The 13,362-nt window shown below is 35.8% G+C and overlaps 1 protein-coding gene and 1 pseudogene across 1 annotated transcript; one reads left to right on the forward strand and one right to left on the reverse strand.

Moving 5' to 3' along the window:
* The first annotated feature begins 355 nt into the window (after positions 1-355).
* On the forward strand, positions 356-5,658 carry LOC114718875 (flowering time control protein FCA-like; annotated as a pseudogene).
* Positions 5,659-10,996: 5,338 nt separating this feature from the next.
* On the reverse strand, positions 10,997-12,946 carry LOC114718874 (probable WRKY transcription factor 48). Its single transcript, XM_028904325.1, has 3 exons — positions 12,403-12,946; positions 12,004-12,147; positions 10,997-11,840 (listed from the first exon to the last, which is right to left on the reverse strand). The coding sequence occupies exons 1-3, from the start codon at positions 12,921-12,923 to the stop codon at positions 11,321-11,323; spliced, it is 1,185 nt and encodes a 394-aa protein (XP_028760158.1). The 5' UTR covers positions 12,924-12,946; the 3' UTR covers positions 10,997-11,320.
* Positions 12,947-13,362: the final 416 nt, after the last annotated feature.

Consider the following 13,362-nt stretch of genomic DNA (forward strand, 5'->3'; position numbering starts at 1 on the left):
AGACTGTTTGATTTCACCCATGGTAATTGTCAAAGAGAAGGACGTGTCTTAGTTTTAAACTGGTCTCTTTGCTTATTATTTCTAGTTGTCTCTGAAGGCTTAGCCCGTGTTTTTGTTATTTTTATTGATATTCTCTGCAAAGACACCCTCTATTTGATTGAAAACTTTGCATGCAGTGGTTACTTTTTGCTGATTTTCATTCGTTCTTTAGTTATCATATTATAACCTCCTTATTAATTTTTCTGTTGGTGCCTGTCAAAGTAGTTGTTACACATGCCTATAATTAATTGATCTCATTTGTTTGATGATACCGTGTGAAGAATAACTTTCTGAAGTTACTTGAGTCTCTGATCAAATGGCTCGTTAATATTGACGTCTATCTATGGAAAGGGTGATAGAAAATTGATGGAATCAATATATAACTTCTTGCTTGTGCAGGCTGTTGTTTCGTTAAGTATGCTACTTCAGAAGAAGCTGATCAGGCAATTTGAGCATTGCACAATCAACGTACTCTTCCTGGAGTGAGCTGTATTGCTTTTGATGCTAAATACTACGTGTAATACATCTTTTTCGTTTTTTTAAAACTCAGTTACCTTTTAGTGTGTAGGTCCAATCCATCTGAGATATGCTGATGGTGAACAGGAACGTTTTGGTAAATTTTCGCACTAATTGATGCCTTATATTTTTTAAATCCTTACCGTCATGTGTAAAGTATATATGCATTTTCAAATGGTTATATGCTTTTTTTTCTTTGTAACTTTTTTTTTTTTAATACAACATTGAAATGCCTCTAAGAATTATCTGATGGGGGAGTTGGCCATGAGGATTCTCTTGAAATTTCGGGAAGATCTTTAGCTATAATTGTGAAGGAGCATAAAAGTATGTTGTGATTCCTAATCACAGGCATTAAACAAGTATTCTGTGTTTATGTAAACTTATTTATCACTTTTTTTGGTTGAATTGCAGAGTCCAGATTCTTGGAATTGCGTGTTTTTTGAGTTTACTTGTGTGCATTTAATCTGATGCCAGTTTTAATAAACAAACTATTTCCACCAAAGAGTTATGCAGCTCTAGTATAATTTACTTAGTTCAGAGTTGGAACTGCTGTATAGCCTGAACAGAACAAGTGGCCAGTTCCTCTCTGTGTATTGACTGTTCCATTTTTGCTGTGAACTTTTCTATATAATAGGTGCAGCCGACTACAAATTATATGTGGGCTCTTTGAACAAACAGGCTACGGTGGAGGAAGTTGAGGAAGTATGTTACATGCTCCAACCATGTTTGCGATATAAACTTTTATCTGCCCATGGCATACAGCTATTTTTACTGGGGCAATTATTTGTCTTGTCTAGCGAAATGGAACCTTTGGCAGTTTGGCTCAAGGGAATTGATGGGTCGTCATGATAATAAATACTAATATTACATGTTTAATTTCTTTTCAAAATAACGTTATGCTTGCTGCTAGTGATCGTTTGAGATCATGAAACTAATAGATGATGTCTGTTGCCACAGATTTTCTCAAAATATGGACGGGTTGAAGATGTCTATCTCATTCGTAATAAGATGAAGCAAAGCCATGGTTTGTTTTGTCCCCTGGCACTGAGATCTTATCCTGAAACCTGTGATTGTGTGCTAGATCTTGAATTTGTTCTTTTTTGGTTGGAGCAGGTGGTGTTCAAAAAAAAAATCAGGCTTCTTTTTTTTTTTCTTTTGCCAACTAAAAAACCACGGCTTACAGTTACAGATTGATGCAGTTGTTCTTTTTTGCCGTTTCAGCACAATAGTTTTGGATTTTCCTGTGTGTTTGCTTAACTGAAAATAACGGTATTTTTCCCTCTTGATTGAAGGACGCGGTTTTGTTAAACACTCTTGGAGGGATATGGCGCTGGCAGCTATAAATGCACTTAATGGAATTTATACAATGAGAGTAAGGAACAGTTTTATCCATATTGTTGCAAAATCGTCCTTTTGAAACATTATGCGTATAATCTATTTTTCTGGATAGGCTTGTGATCAGCCATTAACTATCCGATTTGCTGATCCAAAGAGATCTTGGCAAGGACACTCAAGTTATGATATCTAAAGATTATCTTTAAGAACATAATCCATTTTGAATGCTATTAGATTCAACACAATTTGGACTCTTCAGATTTGACTCTGTTGGCTTCTGCCCATGATACGAATACGAAGTCATGCTCAAGTCTTTTTTTTTCTACTTTTAATTTTTTATCAAATCCTAAACCCTAAAATATAATTCTTTATTAAATCTTTTTTTCAGATTTGACTCTGTTGACAGCACTTGACCATTATGAATTGAAATATGCTGCTACAAAACACTGATACCATAAAAGTAGAGATTTATAATGTTTAATACAACAAGATATTTTAATTTTTAAATTGCACAAGGAAATTATATATTTTGTTTGGTTATCTATCTCGAATGTTGCTTGTATTGGTGTCAGTATCCATGCTTTTAAGGTTTGTTGGCACCAGACTCAGTGCTTATGTGTACTTTCTATTGTGTCCTGTGTATATTTTGAATGCATGCCATTTCTTGATCTCTATTTTCAGTTTCATATATTGTTTCTTTTCCTTGCTTTAGGGTTCCTGCTTTTCCCAATCCAGGATTTGGTCCTCGATTTGAAGCACCAGACCCACAGTATCCTACTTCCACCTTCTATGTTTTCACCTGGTGTCTTCTGAATGTTCCTTTATCACCATCCCCTTGTGTTGGCATTTAGCACCATATATTGTTTTGTTGTCAATTTTTACAGTCCTCCATCCTATGTTAATGAACCATGCGTGATCATATCCCTCCTCCTAATGCTTGGCGTCCAATGCATCTGCCAAACATGGAACTGTCCTCTAATTCTGCTGCTCATAATGTGGGGTCTCCGCTGCTTCCAAGATCTAGTTGCCTTGCAATGCCTTTGAGTCCGGTAAATATGAACTTGATGATATGGCAAAGTTTTGTCTCCGATGTGATATTTATGATTATCTTTGACTTTCAAAGCTATGATGGTAATAAGTGATATGTTCTTTATTTTGGTATTTTCCCTTAAAAATGGGGTATGTCTTGTGGTTATCTTCTTCCTTTAAATTTTGCATTTACTTCTTGCTGCTTATTGTTGGCAAATCATCATGCAGCTTAGCTAACCTGACAATTTGAGCATAAACAATGCCTTTGTTTTTAACTAATTTGATAAGAATGATGATGGCAGTTAAATAGTTGCTTCTGCAGACAGACCTGTGCTATTGCAGATACACATCTATTCAGTAACTGAATCACTGGTTATATGTTTATTTAATTATTTAGCAGCCACATCTATTGCTTACAGTGCTTAAATAATCTAGGGTGTTCCTGCTAATGCCTTTGGAGGACCCATGGATGCTCCTTTTCAAGGGCAGGCTTTGTTTCCAATGTCGCAACCGGTAGTTGAAGATTATTTGCCTTCATTTCTTCCTTCCCTGGATGGAACATATTGGTAAAATCATTATTGATCTCACAGTTCGAACCCAGCGATTTCACAACTTCCACCTGCTAGCCGACAAATGTTATCATTGCAGAAACCTATGCATTCATCTCATGACTTGCCTCCTTCCATCATTCGTTCCCTCAAGCTTCAATGCCCTACTTACAGACGCCAATGTCTCTTTCATCAGTTAGGCAGGTGCAGGATGGTCAGCCACAACCTTTTCTGTCTGAGGGGCCTCTCCCTTCACAGCAGGTACCTGGCATAAGCGGACAGTTATCAGCTTCCCATAATCAAACTCAACTGAATGTTTCATCTGCTGTAGCTTGCCATCTAATAAATCTTTAAAAGATTCAACCCTGCAGCGACTTCCTGCCTCATTGTTGCAGCAGCAGTCACTTCAACCTCTTCAGCAGTCCCCATCTCTGCTGGCTCAGATGTTGTCACAACAAACTCAGACTTTGCAAGCAATCTTTCATTCATGTCAGCAGGCCTTTTCCCAGATTCAACAAGTACAAATGATGCAACCATCTAGTCAAGATTTAGCATTGCAGCAAAACGCAGAAGCTGCTAAAAAAACCGGTACTTTATGTCATCACTCCTAGGACTGAATAAATGTCATACTCTTGCATGATTTACTAAATGGATTCTATTTGTCTTATGCAGTTTCAATGGGCTGTGACAGTACCAAAGGCAGTGACCAGTACTCCCACTGCGGCAGCAGCCACAGATGTTCCTTCATCTGCATCTGCTTCTGCTATACCTACAACAAACCAGAACATGGCTCTTTCAAAATGCATTTGGACAGAGCATAGATCTCCTGAGGGCTTCAAGTATTACTATAATAGTGTCACTCAGCAAAGTCAGGTGGGAATTTTTGACTTGCCTTCATGTTTCTTTTCCATGCTATTTATGTTATTCATCTTCTATTAAATGGACTTATAGTGGGAGAAACCAGGGGAGTTAACATTATCTGAAAGGCAAATGCCAACTTTTCCTCAGTATCAATCTCAGTTACAACCACCGGCATTATCTGCACTGCCAGTTCCCCAGTCACTAGAGGTGCTGCCTCAATGTCAGGTACAGATTCTCCACCAGCAACAGATACAGCAGCCTTCTTTATCTTCTGCAAGCGTCTTTATGAATTTTTTCACTGTGGTGTTGAATGAAGATTCTGTTATGTTGACTTTGTTTCTGGATTTCTGGTATCAGGCATATGGAGTTACAAACCATCAAAATGTTCAGGTAACATTTTAGCCTCCGTATGTCATCAAAGAAAGCATTTGCTAAATGACAATGATATTGTCTCTTTGTTGTGCAGTTCTACAAGGCATTTTATAGAAATAGGATTAAAATTCTATTTAGTATATTATATTTTGGGTAAGCTCAGTTTACTTGTGTTTTGGTGGGAATTGTAGGGAAATTCTTAGGGTTGGTCATACCTTCATATGGTTTAATAATTAGGTAGTTCTTGCTCCCATCTTAGGAATTTGCGTCTTCTGTGACTTGAGATACAAGACATATGCGTGCAGTCTTTGTTGTCCCTCATAATATTCAAAGTTCGGTAGTTCCATTTGTTGTATTTACCATTTGGTTACACAGTAGGATGTTTATCCCTAGTGATATTTCTTGTGTAAATATTTGCAATTTGCTTGTCTTTTCAGGAAGTTGGATATATCCAATCACAGACCTCAGGCGTATCTGTCGGTCATCCTGCGCTCACCCAACAAGTATGAAATTAAGTTCGCTTTACAGTCGTTGACTAAAGTACATTCTCCTGGTGGTCTGATTTTAGTTCCCTGATTGTGTTACAGGGGTTTCGTGCTACACAAGAGTGGATGTTGAAAAATAAGCCAGCAGGCTCCAGTCTTCTGACTTGACTCAGTAACAAGATGACTATGTGAGTGACATTCTATTCAAGACACTTTTCCTTGTTCTGGGCCGTGTTTAGATAGTGCCAGTGGTTTAGTGAACCTTGGTCCTAATCCCCTGAAGTAAATATGGTGTAACAGTTAATGTACAGTCATGAGTTTTTTATACTCATCACTCAGGTTTCAGTTTCACTTGCTGGCTGGGCAGTAAAGTAAGTGGAGGGGCTCATTAGCTTAAGGCAAATGAAATGCCTTACCAAGTTACCACATCGTCTTGTGTAACGTACAGGTGCGTTAATCATTACCTAACCAATATGAAGTAGCTCTACCTTGGCCTGGTTTCGCCATATGGTCTCATTGCATCTGGTTTCCCTGCATTAGATCAGACACGCATATAATTCAATATTTCATATAAGCTTCACCAACTTGACGCGTTCAAGTCAGTGTTTTGAATTTTGAAGAGTCCTAACATGACGTGTTTCCAGAAGGAAAAAGCACTAAAATCCTAAAGCGTTGCCCATTGGTTAAGGCGAAAAAGTGGGTGTAAGATATTGGAAGAATTACTATAAGCTACCAAAGAAGAAATATAATTATTAAAAAGTCATAGTGACAAGTGAACAGTTGAAATATGTTGTCAATTTCTACTCTAAAATTTGCTATTACAAAGACACTCAGTTATTAGGAGACATTTTTGTGAAATGCTTTTTTCAGGGATTCAAAACTTGGGATTTTATTACAATTCTTTGTGAGATATTTCCTTCAATAATTCTCGCCCATTAGTGTAGGTTCAAAACTTCCTGCGACTATTTGAAGTCTCATTTGGTGGGTAACGTCTCTTTTCAGCGAGGCCTTATGGCTCCAACAAACTAGTTGAATAGTCCTGGTATGGGTAGAACTTGAAATTCATTCTTGCCCAATAATTCTTTTGAGTGTCCAACTTTTCACTGGCAAAAGGAAAAGAGAACTGGGGCAATGTTTATGTTTAATCGGAAAAATGAGAAGTACACTTGGAAAGAAAATAAAATAAGGGTATTTCTTATTTCTTGTTCAGAAATTACTTTCTTTACGTACTGGTTATTACATTAGAGTAGTGACACATCGTGGGTGACAGAGACCTCCATTGATTATATATTAAAAGCATAGATGCCCACCAACCCACCCAAGTTGATTGTTTTTTTTTTTTATTTCGAATAAGATTACTTTTAATAGAAGAATATATGTGCCTAGCAAAAAAAATTATCTTAAATATGAGATGAAATTAGCTATATAGATCTTACGATGTTATCAAATTTTTAAACAAATTGTACGTGATATATAAAAAATTGATTTGACTCGACTCATGCACTCGTCAAATTCAACTAAATTTAGTAGGGTACTCCTTCTATCCTAAATATAAAATATTTATATATACTGATATAAGAGTCTTATATTTAAAACCGAAAGAGTATGGTTAAATGATTTCTTTTCACAAGCGAAATCAAAGGCTTTTTATTATTATTATTATTATTATTATTTTGGCGTTTCGAAGGTCTCAAACTCTAATAATTAGCTTTGGAAAAATGAACCCGAGAGTGAGTTCATTTCTCGATCCTTGGACTTAGCATGAGTTCATTTTTTAAAAAATTTTAAATTCAACCATGAATCTTTTTGAAGATGAAAAGGGTAACAATACAGTACTTATTTCTCATATGAGCTAATAAAATACTCTATTTAAATATGAAAATTCTGCTCTCGAAATAATTGAATGGGAATTCCTTGGTAAAATTATTTCAATGCTTTTTTTTGTTAACATGCCCCAGATTTGATGTGAAATACTTTATACTACCTGTAATCCTTAATATAAGAGTTAATTGATTAATTTGAGTGGATTAAAAAATTTGTTAATTAGTTATTAGTAATAAATAGGTGTTGGCTTCTCTAAAATACCATTATTAATCATGTTTACTCCCTCCGGTCTTATATATAAGCTTCAAATAACTGAATCACGTTTAACAAACTAACAGTTAAAATTAGTTAAAATTAGTTAAAAATAATAAATAGGTCATGAATGTAAGTTTTTTCCCAAATTTGCCTTTATTTATTAAGAGATTAAATGAGAGGCGCAATAAACAAAAAGGTGATAAAAAGAATATATAGGGATAATATTAGTAAGAGAGAAGGAGCGGTAAATACAATCAACTAAGGGTAAAATAGGAGGAAAAAAGTACTAAATGCTCAAACAAACTAAAAAATAAAACTTATATTTTGGACTAAACCCCCTTCCAAAAGTAAAGCTTATATATAGGACTGGAGAGAGTATTAGTTAGAACTATCATTTAATAAAATCTTTAACATGTGTAACTATTATAAGGAGTACCTTGAAAAAAATAGATAAATATGAGAGATAATATGAATTGAGATTTTATATTTATGACCAAACTAAAAGTCAAATTAGTTTTTATACTGAGAATATGAGGTAGTACTATACTTTGAAAATAAGTAATTCGTAATATTTTATTTTAGCAAAAGCAGAATAAAATATGGGAGAGTTTATCCATCAAAGAGGTTCATGTCTTTGAATCTAAAATCTGGCACATTTATAACACATGCATGATTGATCTTGTCAGATATAATCTTAAACTTGCAAGGTAAGAAAAGAATAAAGAAAACTGATTGATAATAAATCTTTATAAAACTAACAAATCGAAAATTATCTTATTGGGAAAATATTAAAAGAGAAAGATAAGGTCAATTAGCCTGCTTATATTCAATCATGGACATGTATAGTATATACAAACCTTTTTCTCATATGAAAAAAATAAATTAATATTCATCACACATTGCTAAAATATTTAAATCATGAAATGTGAATATTATTTTCTGCACGCAATTAAGATTCAGATGCTTCGGCAGAATCACAAAATGATTAAACCTGATGTCTGTCTCAATCTCTCTTTGATTGGCTTTTCTTTTCCAAGCATCTTCTGCATTTTCCACCTGTACAGTTAGATAATCCAGCAATATATATCCCACTTGTTTTTCACGATATTGATAATTATTAATATATATATATATCTTCTTTTTCAATTCGAAACATTATATACTATTATTACCATAAAGTTTAAAGGCTGGAAAGTTTGACAAGACTCGAAAGAAAAACCCCTCACCGTTTTAATTTTATCAGAATTTATCCAAACTTTGTCCATCACTTCAAGTTGAGAATATTCACCTGCTATATAGCGTGGTAGAACAAAATTGTGTAAAGCTTCACCAAATCGAATTTAATGTCCTGGAAATTCGCATACCAATTATACATACATTTTTTATCTTTTAATTATTTTTTTGAAAAAATTCTTTTGTTTTTAATAATGAATACAAAATGAGGGGGGGGGGGAAATAACTAAGTGTTTGAATTAGTCTTCTAAAAATAATTTTACGGAGAATTAGATAAGTATAAGAAAAATACTTTATCCCAATTTGTATAAAAGTACTTTTTTTAAAGTATTTATATGGTTTCGAAACACTCTCTCAGTCTTATAGAGTAGTGGTTGATGGGATTTAGGTTTGCATGCCAATTATGAAGCAATGAGCGATCTAGCTGATAATACTGTTATTGAGTTTTGGTTTGGATTTTGCATTAGATTAAATAAATGCCTTACTTTTTGAGAAAGTACTGTTTGTGTTATAGATGCTTTAAGATCAGATCCGTTGTGAAGGGCAACTTTTAAGTATGATTAAGGGGCACCAAAGAGAGAGACAAGTTTTTATTAACTTTCCACAAAATCTTATCTCCTTTCTTCACAATTTTCAAACCCCACGTCTTTTTTTTCTTCCTCCAATCAGTTCCTGCTTGCACCTTTATACAACATTTTACTTTTCTCGTCCACAATTTACAAATCTTTAATTTTTTTACGAGATGTTTGGATGCAGCAATTGAAATAAGACATGATTGATTTTTTTGGTTCAACAATAAATTAATTTTCTAAATCTAAACCGAACTATATATTCATCGACCTGGCGAGGAGTTTTTAGAAGGTCTCGCTGCTAATTATAATATAGTTATATGACTTTTATTAATTTTAAAGAGAGATAGTAGATATCTGGAAAATTTTATTGCTTTTTGTCTTTCTCTTTCAACACAAATTCAATTAAGAAGCTAAGTGTGAAAGGGATTATATATGGGATGAGAATGATCAGTAGGGATCAAATTCCTTTCATCGAGTTTTTGATACTTCGCAGATCGAAAGAGAAGGAAGATTCCTTTTTCTTTTCTTCTTGATTAGATTTCTGATTCAATATTCTCATCATAAAGAGTTAATTTAGATTGGGTGGTGAACATTGAAGGCTGAAACAAGCTAATTAAATCACCCCCAAAAAATTTTGTTGTTTTGAATATACACACACACTCCTTTGATCCTATTTATAAGAGAGAGAAGACATTTTTTTGTCCTATTTATAGGGCACTGAGAGAAATTTTTTGTATGGATGTACAATTTTACCCATAATTTATTGTTGTGTTAACTTTGTTTACATAAGGTATAATGTATATTAAATAAGGATAAAGTTAGAAAATTATTAAATTTTAAATGAAAATTAATAAAGTTTAAAATTTTTCTTGGTCTGTGTTAAATGTTAGAAGTGCTTTATAAATAAGAGCAGAAGAGTATATATAGTTATTAAGTAACCGTATAACCGAACGACAGTAACTTGTTTCAACCAAAAATTCGGTGAAATGACATCTTCCATAATGCTTAATTAACGTGACTTAATATATCTAATTCACATTAAACATGTAATAATTGAACTCTCCGCTCCGAGACCTTCCACCGACGACATAGAAGTAATTTTGTAAAAACACAAGTAAAGAGGAATATAAAGAAAAAGTGAATGAATCTAAAGATGATAATAATTAAGTTCCATGTACAATCGCACGCAGTCCTCCCCCCCCTCTATATATATATAGACACAGTACAAATATACTATCTCCGATTTTAATTATAACATCTCGTTTGTGACTACAAATGAGACCAGAGGCTATTCCAAATGATTCAACTGATAGGGTATGATACTGTGCGTCATGGGAAGTCACGATACCAAAAGGTTCCAAGGCGGGAAGGGGAAGAAAGAAATGGAGAAATGCTTGTGCAACTCCAAAAATGGGGAATGATGAAAAAAAAAACACACACGTACGTAGTACGTGCCTGTATATTATATCTGCCACTCCATATCCCTGGCCATCATTCATCAGCTGATCTCTCTTAAAAGCCATATTTCCTTTGAAGGAAGTAGTACATCATCCTTCAATGCCTCAAACCCATATCTGTACTAAGCTTATGGGGAAAGATTGTGAGAGCAAGTTATCCTTCTCCATCTTTCTTCCATACCCCCGTGTACTGTATCAAAGTAACCTCACCTTTACTTTTTTCTAGGTTTTACAACAGAACTGGTTTTCTTTGGTTATTACGAGCTTAAGGTTTCAGTGGGGAAAATGCAGGGAAAACCCTAACCCTAAAACAGTAAAACTTTTCTTTGAACTGATTATCACCCACGCCGATCTGCCATCAGATAGAACAAAGAGAAAAACGAACAAAAGATATATGTACGGAAGAAAGAAAAATGGTTCATACAGAAGTGCCTGCAATAAATATCGTAGCTAGTTTCGAAGAATAATAATCAAGACATTTAACCCCGCAAGGGAGGAAAGAAGAAATTAAAAAAAATCAAAAAATCAAAGCCTCCTCCGCAAGCCTAGCTACAAGCTAGAACTACTTGTCACGTACGTTATCATGAGCCTCCAAAGGCTCATTCCCATTTGCTACAATACACAGTGAGCTCTAAACTCTAGACTTCCCCCACAACAAGCGTCACCGATCAGCAGTCAGATCCATCAATATACATCACCAATCATACAGACACAATGAAAAATTAACAATGTTACATCGGAAACCCCAAATATGTTATATATATAGTTTAATCTTCCATGCAGTGATCGATCAACTATTCTTCTCTTATTACTTCCTCTTTCTCCTCCTCCTTCCTCATCTGAGTTGACACAATGATGTCCTGAAGCAGGCCATTGTCCCTTGACAAATTAGCTTGAGAAGAAGCCGCCGTCGTGGACGATGGTCCAAAACCTAGAAGACGATGATGATGACGGAAGCTGGAAAACGACGAGGAAGACGACGTCGGATTGGTAATGCTCAAAGGAAGTAGTGGGGATGCGCTATTATACAACAAAGCATCGTCCTGTGCCTGCACATGGTCTTGTTCCTGAAGATGATTACTTTGATGCTGATGCTGATGCTGTGCTTGTGGTGGCACCACATACTGTTGTGGCGAACCGAGCAGGCCACAACTAGCCCTCGCGGGTCCGAACCCGACACTTGCCCGAGTCGTCACCGGACTCGGGTGCGTGTGCTGTCCCTCGTACGTCGTCACCACGATCGACGAGTCCTCCGACGACCGCTCCACCCGCTTCTTCACGCCGCAACCAGGGGTGGTGCAACGATAATAGCTCCTTTTTCGAGGAAAGGAACAGAGCAGACAGAAACGTTAATGTGGGTAACACTTGGATGATTGTGTGACAAGTTAGAAAGAAATTTCGGAGTCAAAATTCTTGTTCTCTCAATTAAAAACAAAACGCGTACGAACATTTTAAATATTGATATCTAGTTATGTACCTGGGATAGGGGCTGTTTTTGACAGCCTTTTGGCCATATTTGCGCCACCTATAGCCATCGTCGAGTTGGTCGACTTCGCTCTTTGTCATGAACGCAAATCTGGGCTCTCTTTGCTTCTTTTGGTTCTTCTTTTTCGGCTTCAGCCTGATCCCACACAGATCGATTTTGTGTGCACAGAACACAACAATAATTAGCTAGTGCTTAATTTAATTTGTCCCCTTTTTTTTTAAATATTTTTTCCAAAAAGCAAAATACACAGACACAAAAGAAGAAACTGATTCAGATGCCACCCTAGAGAACTGTAACTGACTGTTATTTTTTAGTACTGAAGTTTTCTCTGTCACTGAAGACACAAAGTTGAGAAGCGAAAACAGTAGGAAGAAGAAATGAAAATCGTACTGTTTCGTAGTCTTTTGTTGATCGAGGTCGCCTCCTTTGGCTGCATCCCTGTGCTCTTCATCGTCAGGTTCTTGTTTACCACTAGTGTGGGGTTGGTCGATGATGGTGTGATCGGCAAGGGGGGTTTCATTGGAGGAAGACGAGATGGAGGAAGAATTGGGGGAGGCCGGAGTAGTATTCAAGACCTCGGAGGATTCCGGGACGTTGGAGCTCGCCGGCGACGGAAGAGGGTGGTGGTGAGTGGCGGAGGAAGGGAGGCAATCGAACAAAGAAGGACTGTAATCTTGCAGATTGAGCAGGTCCATGAAGGCGGAGGAGTAATTAGGCTTGTAATCGTTCTCCGATGAAGGCGTTGTCATCATCATCATGTCGGAGATGCTTGATGAGAAAGTAGGAGGTTGAGGGAAGCTCATCAGACTTGAACTACTCATCGTCGGAATCTCGTCGGGAAATGCCACGAAGTTTGCCATCTTCCACCTCTCGCTGCTCTCTTCTTCTCCTTCCCCTCTCTTCTCATCCATTGATTTTTATTCATCGCTTCTTCTATATATCATCAACTTAAAGCGCTCTCTAGCTAGCTAGCACATATTCCTCGTTTATTTAAAAAGGAAAAATAAACTTTTTTCCTTCAAAAACTCCAAAAGTGCGCTTAATTTTTAATTTAATTTTATTTTCCATGCTGAGGATTGATAATTAATTCACTTGATAAGAAATAAGAATCCGTCTTTTTTAAATTTCAGAAGATATTTTAATTAAATTCAATTGCTTTGGAAATGTGTATTATATTTTGGTGACACCAATTTTGAAATGACAGGTGTAAGAGTGAAAATTATAAATTCACATTAAAAAAATATTAATATTGGGAAGAATTCGCCTTGAGAATATTATTGCTAATTGTATATGGAATTTTGTTAGGATGTGTGAAAGGACTTTTGATGTGTAGGGTTGGAACTTTGGTTA

Source organism: Neltuma alba, unplaced genomic scaffold (genome assembly GCF_004799145.2).
Source record: "Neltuma alba isolate B1F8T4 unplaced genomic scaffold, ASM479914v2 tig00011874_pilon, whole genome shotgun sequence".
NCBI classification, from domain to species: domain Eukaryota; kingdom Viridiplantae; phylum Streptophyta; class Magnoliopsida; order Fabales; family Fabaceae; genus Neltuma; species Neltuma alba.

Bases quoted from the DNA above. Each gene is read 5' to 3' on its own strand.
- LOC114718874 (XM_028904325.1), bottom strand. From the start codon at position 12,923: ATGGATGAGAAGAGAGGGGAAGGAGAAGAAGAGAGCAGCGAGAGGTGG. The intron at 12,148-12,402 runs GTACGATTTTCA...GTGTGGGATCAG, and splicing joins CAACAAAAGACTACGAAACA to GCTGAAGCCGAAAAAGAAGA. The intron at 11,841-12,003 runs GTACATAACTAG...TCCTCGAAAAAG, and splicing joins AAAAACAGCCCCTATCCCAG to GAGCTATTATCGTTGCACCA.